Raw genomic sequence first — 8,195 nt, 5'->3', positions numbered from 1 at the left:
GGGACCACGAGTAACCCTGCGTTCTCAGAGCGCAGTGTTCTGGTGGGATAATATGGCAATATGAGTTCTCTAAGATATGACAGAGCCTGACCAGTGCAGAGAAGCTAAAACAGGAGAAATATGATCTCGTTTCTTAGTTCCTGTTAGTACACGTGCTGCTGCATTCTGAATTAGCTGGAGAGTTTTTAAGGACTTACTAGAGCTACCTGAAAATAGAGAGTGTGACAGTGTGACAGTACAGGTACTGGATTTAAAGTTTGACTCACAAATCATCAGAAACAACCTTTAAAAATGTACACACACACACACACACACACATGCACACACACACACACACACACACTCTCAGCTGAGCGATCATGCAGAGACTCTCAGAGACGTTCTGGAGGCTGAAATGACCAAATGTAGTCATGAATGAAGTTCTCACTCTGATCTGTTTAAAACTGCCTCTGTTGTCATGGCAACGGCGGCAGCAGTAGAAGATAGTGTGATGTGATGGATGACGGTGGATGCTAGCTGCTAACTGAGGCTAACAGGAACTGAGGCTGTTGCTGTACACTGCTGCTGGTTTCACTGTCCTCTACTGTGTGTATTTTACTGCGTTTCTATCCTGAATTTCTTTTCTGCACTCGCTGCTTTCTTTACGGTCCACTTTGTTTCTTTACTGCTGTCAGGTTTCTTTCTTTACTCTATTGTTTCTTTACTTTTCTTTACTCTACTGCATATATTTACTGCTATTTACATTTCTGTATGTTTCTGTAAGTTTCTGCGCTCACTGATTTTCCTGATTGTCCTCTTCTGGGTTTCTTTACTGCACTCTGCTGCATTTTTTTCCTCTGCTTTACTTTCCCAGCGTGTCTTTAGAAAGTTCTACTGTGTCTCTTTTGCACTTTGAGTAAAATAATAAATTCAGAGTAATTTCATGGCGCGATATTTCTATTTTTACTTCAGCAGTCATCAGTAATTCTTCCTCTGCTGTTCTCAGGAGTTCAGTGAAGCAGAGCTGTGATGTGTCTCCGTTCTCTGACCCAAACAAAGATGGCAGCCAGAAAAGATGGATGTTTACTCGTCCTGTTGCTGTTTTTGGCTCCAGGGAACGGAGACGTTTGTCAAACTGACACAGACTCAGAGTCTTTACCTGCTGGACGGGCAGGAACACAACACTGCAGTGTGTTTGCATGCTCGATGAAAATTCCTCTGAGAGGAGATTATTTTTGAGACCACAGAAATGATATTTACAGAGTATTTATTACCTACAAATACTAAACTAAATCTGAGCAAATCTGTATCAGCAGGTTTCTGCGTTTAATTTTTTTTTTCATTTTCTCAAAATGTCCTCTTGCACACTAATATACTTTGATACCTTCCGCCTGTTGGAGATGTATTATAATCATCATGTTTAGAAAAATAACAGTACTACTGGTAATAATGATAATAATAATAATAATAATAATAATGACAATGACAATAATAATAATAATGACAATAATAATAATAGTAATAATAATAATAATAATGACAATAATAATATTTGTATTCCTGTGTTATAGATCTGTGTGCAATAGACAAGCAGCTCTGTCAGGATGAAAACTCGCTCCTGAGTTTTGAGGCGATCTGCAGCATCCACAAACAGATGGACGACGATGCAGACGGCACGGTGGACACCATGGAGACGGACGAGGTGAGACAGAAACACCAGAAGAAGAATACTGTCCTTCTTTCTGCACTGAAAACGTCCTTTTCTCCTGCGAGCCTGCAGAGCTCACAGAGACTCTGACTGTCCTTAGTGAAGACTAATTGATGGAAAATCCTCTTGTTGATGTCTCACCCCCCGTCCCTCCCCCTCTGTCCCTCTACCGTCCCTCCCTCCTCAGTTTCTCAGGGAGGATCTGAAATATCAGGACCCCAAAGCTGCAAAGAGCAGCTTCCACCGAGCCGACCTGCATATCAGTGTGGAGGACATGTGGAGCACCTGGAAGAGCTCTGAAGGTGAGAGCTGCACCGACGAGACATTATCCAGAGATATCTGCAAACTGATAACTGTCATTCTTTACTTCATTCTTCTGAATGTGATATCTCAAAACGGCCATCAGGGAATTTTTTCAAATTTGGCACAAACGTCCACTTGGACCAAAGAATGAACTGATAGATTTTGGTAGTTAAATATCAAAGGTCAAGGTCACTGTAGACTTGCATTTGTCTCATTCTCGTGAACGCAATATCTCAAGAACGGCTGGAGGGAATTTCTTCAAATTTGCCACAAACGTCCTCTTTGAGTCAGTGATGAAATGATTAGATTTTGGTGGTCAAAGGTCAAGGTCAGTATCACCTTGTGTCCATCTCATTCTGGTGATCGTAATATTTCAAGAAAGCCTTGATGGAATCTTTGTCAAATTTGGCACCAACGTCCACTTAGACTTGAGGATGACCGGATTGGATTTTGGTGGTCAAAGATCAGGGTCACTGTGAACTTGCATTTGTCTCATTCTTGAGAATGCAATATATCTCAAGAACGCCACAAGGGAATTTCTACAAATTTAGCACAGATTCACCTGGATTTAAGAATGACCTGATTAGATTTTGGTGGTCAAAGATAAAAGGTCAAGGTCACTGTGGCCTTGCATCTGTCTCATTCTTGTGAACCCGATATCTGAAGAAGGACGTGAGGGAATTTTCTGAAGTTTGGCACAAACATCCACTTAGACTCAAGATTGAACTGATTAGAATGTGATGACCGATGGTCAAAGGTCAGTGTGACCTCAAAACACATGTTTTTAGCCCTAACTCAAGAATTCATCCACTAATTCTGACCAAACTTGACACAAATGTCTAACAGGATAAAATAATGAAGGTCAAAAGGTCAAAGGTCAGCTTGACTGTGACATCATCATGTTTTAACGTCATATCTCAGGAACAGAAGGGGAGACATTTGGTCAGATACTGAATTGGTGACTCTAATCTTGAACCTGTGCTGATTGTATAGATCTTCTGTGTGTGAAGCATCCATGTTTTCACTGACATGGAGGGAGACTGTCAGAGACACTGGACTGGTGGGCGGAGTCATACAACCACAGGGTGGACTGGTGGGCGGAGTCATACAACCGTTAATTCTAAAGGAACTAATTCTGTTTTCTGTCGTCTTATTGGTTCATAAACAGTCTGTATGTTGGCATTAGCATGTTAGCATGTTAGCATCAACAGAACCAGCAGCATGTTTAAGTTCCTCCATTTTCACACAAACAGTCAGACGTCTGTTGGAGCTGAAGGAAAAAACAGCAACAAACATCATCAGAGGAACTCACGAGTCAAAGAGATGTGAGGTTTCCTCTCAGTAAACACAAACAGCGATGCATCATCTCCGCTCAGCGTTTGTTTACTCTGTAAACAAAACAATGACATCATCACCTCGACTCACAGAACCAAACCTCATTTTAGAAATCCGAACTTTAAGGTTCATGTTGTTTTAAAGACGTCAGAAGATATAAGATTTATCTGCTCTGGAAGGTTCTTTAAAAGAAGGAAGGAAGGAGGAGAGCAGAAGAGAAAGGGATGAAGAGCGGAGGGGAGGAAGGAGACAGGAAGACAGGAAGGCCAGAAAAAGTGGACAGAAAAGAAAGAAGGGGAAAGAAAGGAATACAAAAAAGGACAGAAGGGAAGAAGGAACAAGAGATGGAAAAGAAGGGAAGGAGGACAGAAGGAAGGAAGGATAATTCAAGAAGGGATGAGAAAGAACAAAAGGAAGAAGGAAGGAAAGATTGGTGAAAAAGAGAAAACACAAGGAAAGAAAGAGAAGGAAGGAAGGAAGGACAGAAAGGGAAAAAGAAATAGGAATGAAAGAAAGAAAGAACAAAAGAAAGGAAAGAAGGAGGAAGGGCAGAAATAAAAAGTGACATAGGTCAAGAAGGAAGGAAAGAAAGGAAGATAGGTAGGATATATAGGAAAGAAGAAAGCAAAGAAGGAAAGGCAGTTAGGAAAGTAAGAAAGAAAGAAGGAAGGGAGGAAGGAAAGAAGGTAAACAGTGACATAAGTCAAGAAAGAAGGAAAGAAAGAGGAAAGGAAATAATGAAAGGGAAAAGATAAGATGAAAGTGTTAAAAGGGATGAAAGACCAAAGAAAAGACCAAAGAAAGAGAGAAAGGAAGGAAGACAAAGAAAAATAAGGGAAGAAGAAGAAAAAAGGGAATAAATACAATGTGACATAAGGCAAGAAGGAAGGAAAGAAATGAAATGAAAAGGAAAGTTGAAAATGAAAAGGGGAATTAAAAAACTACAAAGGACAAGGGGAAGAAGAAAGAAAGAGGAAGGTAGGAAAGAAACAAAGGAAGCAAAGTAGTAAAGAAAGAGAAGAAGTAAAAGGTAAAGAAAGAAAGAAAGAAAGAAAGAAATGAGGGCAGGAAGGGAATAAATACAATATAACAAGGCAAGAAGGAAGGAAAGGAAAATGAAAGTTGAAAGTGAAAAGGAATTAAAAACTACAAAGGGAAAGGAGAAAGAAAGAGGAGAGAAAGAAAAGAAGCAAGGTAGGAAAGACAGGAAAGAAGAAATAGGAAAGAAAGAAGAAAAAAGATGGTGAGGAAAAAATGGATGAAAGAAACGCAAAAGAAAAGTAGGAAAGGATGAAAGAACTAGGAAACAAAGAGAGAGAGAGAGAGAGAGAGAAAGAAAGTAAGTTAAGAAGAAGGAAGGGAAGAAAGACAAAAGTGGCATAAGTCAAGAAGGAAGAAAAGAAAGAAAGAAATAAAAAGAAAGAAGGAAGCCAAGAAGGAAGGAAAGAAAGACTGAAGTGTAAATTAATGAAAGAGGGAACAAAGGGAGGAGAGAAAGAAAGACAGACAGACAGAGGGGACTAACGAGCAGAACGGCTCATTGAGTATAAAAATAAAATCCTATTTTCAGCTTCACTTAATTTTCCGGCTCAGTTTGTCTCAGACATGACGTCAAAACAGACACATGAAGAAGAACATGTTTATTTATAGCAGGGACAGTATGGACACATGGTCACGGAGACAGACGGACGTGTCCCAGCAGATGTTAACCTGTTAACTGCCCCTGTTTCTGTTAACTGTCTCTGTCCCTGTCTCTGTCTCTGTCTCTGTCTCTGTCCCTGTCTCTGTCTCTGTCTCTGTCTCTGCACCTGTCTCTGTCTCTGTCCCTGTCCCTGTCTCTGTCTCTGCCCCTGCCCCTGTCTCTGTCTCTGTCTCTGTCCCTGTCCCTGTCTCTGTCTCTGTCCCTGTCTCTGCCCCTGTCCCTGTCCCTGTCTCTGTCTCTGTCTCTGTCCCTGTCTCTGTCTCTGTCCCTGTCCCTGTCTCTGTCCCTGTCCCTGTCTCTGTCTCTGTCTCTGCCCCTGTCCCTGTCCCTGTCCCTGTCTCTGTCCCTGTCTCTGTCTCTGTCTCTGTCTCTGCCCCTGTCTCTGTCCCTGTCCCTGTCTCTGTCTCTGTCTCTGTCCCTGTGTCCTAGTGTATAACTGGACGGTGGAGCAGGTGGTGGACTGGCTGGTCGTCAGCGTGGAGCTTCCTCAGTACACAGAGACCTTCAGGAAACACCAGCTGGATGGAAAGGCCTTACCCAGGTACACAACTACACTTCCTAGTGCTTTGTTGCCATGGAGCGAATTAGCACCATCAAAAGTGAGCCGAATTATCAGTCAGCACTTCCTGTTCACAGTGAACCCATGTACGTTCACACAGCTGTCACTGGGTCACTGGGTCACTGTGACACTGATGAGAAGTTAAAACATGAAGATTCTCAGGCAGGTTCTGCAGTGTCTGTTCATTGGTGGTTTCTAAGAGGATTTATGGACGTTTATTTTAGATGGACATTAGAGATAATGATGTCATCAGGAAGTGGAAGTCACACTGAATCTAAAATGATGTGTTCTCTGTCTGTGTGTTCACGTTTCACCGAGTTATGAAGAAGAGAAGAAGTAACTTAAAGGACCAAACCAGGGGTCACAGGCAATATAGGCTCTCTGGGGGAGGTGGGCGGAGTTATCTGACGCCACGTGAACCCCAAAACACGCTGTATCATTATCATGTCAAACAACTCAACTACACGACACGACAGAGAGGAGTGAGCGGAGAGAAAGAACATGACATCAGCAGGAGGAGAACTAGTTAAGTTGGCTGTTAGCTGTTAGCAGCTAGTCATTGTTACCTCTCAGCAGCTGATGGACACAACCAACAGCTCACAGAGGTTTACATTGATTTACACTGTGAGGCGTTCAAGCTCTGTTAAGTAAAAATCAGAATTGGACGAAGGGAAATTACAACATTCTCATGATGTGTTCATTGTGATCTTGTAAAATGTAGCTTTTGGTGAGAAACTTGAATAAATCAGCTGTTCACAGTTGACATTAGTTCTCGCACCCAGCTGCGTTTATCATAGATCCACTGCTAAGAATTGTTACAGTTTTTGGTTTTGCTTCTGGAGGCTGAGGTTCGCAGACAGAGGGTTTTAAGCTAAGAAACAGAACCCCGGGCACTCTGCACCGTCACGCCCCCGGGAGGGGACACTACTGAAGACATTAAACCTCCCTCTTCCTCCAAGGCATGTGGAGGGACGATCATGGTGAGGCCGCCAAGACTGTGTTGACGCTTGAGGTTCAGTAGGGCGGGCCGCTCCCAGAGCACCGGATAGGTACCCCGGAGCCTCCTCCACCAGCAGGCAGGCTGATGTCGTGTCTGTCAGCCCTCAGATGGTGGCGATACGTCCGATCATGACAGGACCCAGACTAGGGGGGGGGGAAGTGTTTCTGATGCCCGTGCCCGCTGTGCAGAGGCACCCTGCACTGCCCCCACCAGGCAGCCATTACCCCCGTTATGGCATATCGATGCAGAAATGGACGAGAGGCCCCTGCGACAAACGTACAGGGCCACCTGCCACGTGGAGGTACCCCACGCCACCCCACCTGGCAGCCATTCCCCCCTGTTACAGCATACCGGTGCAGAAATGGGCGAGAGGCCCCTGCGACAAATGTACAGGGCCACCCGCCACATGGAGGTACCCCACGCCACCCCACCTGGCAGCCATTCCCCCCTGTTACGGCATACCGGTGCAGAAATGGACGAGAGGCCCCTGTGACAAATGTACAGCCACCCGCCACGTGGAGGTACCCCACGCCACCCCACCTGGCAGCCACTGGCGCAGGAACGGACGAGAGGCCCCAAGTGATGTTGGACGTGCACTGTGCTGCCTCAGCTTCTCGGAGACATCTGTGGAGATCCGAGCCAGCCGTCCCTGCGACTCATGTCGCCGGCTCAGACCAGGCTGGCGAACCAGTAATGATACGGGAACCTTGTTACGACTTTTACGTCCTCTAGATAGTCAAGTTTGATCATCTTCTTGGCAATCTGCCAGGGCCATGACTGACTCTGACGGGAACGAACCAAGGACCTCACTAGACCATCCAGTAGTAGCAACAGGCGGGCGGTGTGTACTAAGGGCAAGGACTTAGTCAATGCGAACTTATGACCCCACGTACTAGAAATTCCTCGCTCATGGGAGATAATTGCAGTCCCCAATCCCTATCACAAGTGGGGCTCAGCAGGTTACCCAAGCCTCTTGGCGAAGGGTAGACACAAGCTGAAATGCTCAGTGTGGTGCTCATGCAGCTCCGGACATCTAAGAGCATCACAGACCTGTTACTGCTAAATCTCAATGACAGAACTTCCTCCTGGTCCCTCCTGAAGATTAGTTTTTCAGTTGTGTTTGATCCGTAATGTTTCTACAACAGTCTGCTGCAGGTCTCCACTCTCAGATATCAGAAATTATATGTCGGAGAGTCTCTGAGTCCTGAGCTGCTACGCCACATGTCCTGACCTCCACCCGCTGTGTTACAGGCTGGCAGTGAAGAACACCACCCTGACTGTGTCCCTGCTGAAGATCTTGGACAGGAGTCATGCTCAGAAACTGCAGCTCAAAGCTCTAGACATTGTGCTGTTCGGACCTCCACCAGGTGTGTGTGTGTGTGTGTGTGTGTGTGTGTGTGTGTGTGATTTGAAACCCTATGGTGCAATATCTTATCACTTTTTTACAACTGATTATACAATGACTTTATAAATGACTTTGGACGACATGCTATACTATGACGTTTTTTCATGGTTTTTGACGACATGCTATACTATGACGTTTTTTCATGGTTTTTGACGACATGCTATACTATGACGTTTTTTCATGGTTTTGACGACAAACTATACT

At 44.4% G+C, this 8,195-nt stretch overlaps 1 protein-coding gene across 8 annotated transcripts in view; it reads left to right on the top strand.

Moving 5' to 3' along the window:
- Positions 1 to 8,195, top strand: part of LOC126386816 (stromal interaction molecule 1-like) — a 188,498-nt gene that overhangs the window by 12,809 nt on the left and 167,494 nt on the right. For 3 of the 8 annotated variants that reach the window (XM_050039471.1, XM_050039457.1, XM_050039427.1), the window contains exons 3-6: positions 1,551 to 1,681; positions 1,875 to 1,989; positions 5,457 to 5,568; positions 7,838 to 7,953. In XM_050039471.1, coding sequence (XP_049895428.1) covers positions 1,551 to 1,681; positions 1,875 to 1,989; positions 5,457 to 5,568; positions 7,838 to 7,953 — 474 coding nt within the window. The other 5 variants (XM_050039462.1, XM_050039448.1, XM_050039437.1 and 2 more) reach the window with 2 other exon arrangements.

The sequence above is a fragment of the Epinephelus moara genome, chromosome 3, assembly GCF_006386435.1.
Source record: "Epinephelus moara isolate mb chromosome 3, YSFRI_EMoa_1.0, whole genome shotgun sequence".
Classification (NCBI taxonomy): Eukaryota; Metazoa; Chordata; class Actinopteri; order Perciformes; family Serranidae; genus Epinephelus; species Epinephelus moara.
This window is presented reverse-complemented; position numbering and strand designations above follow the sequence as displayed.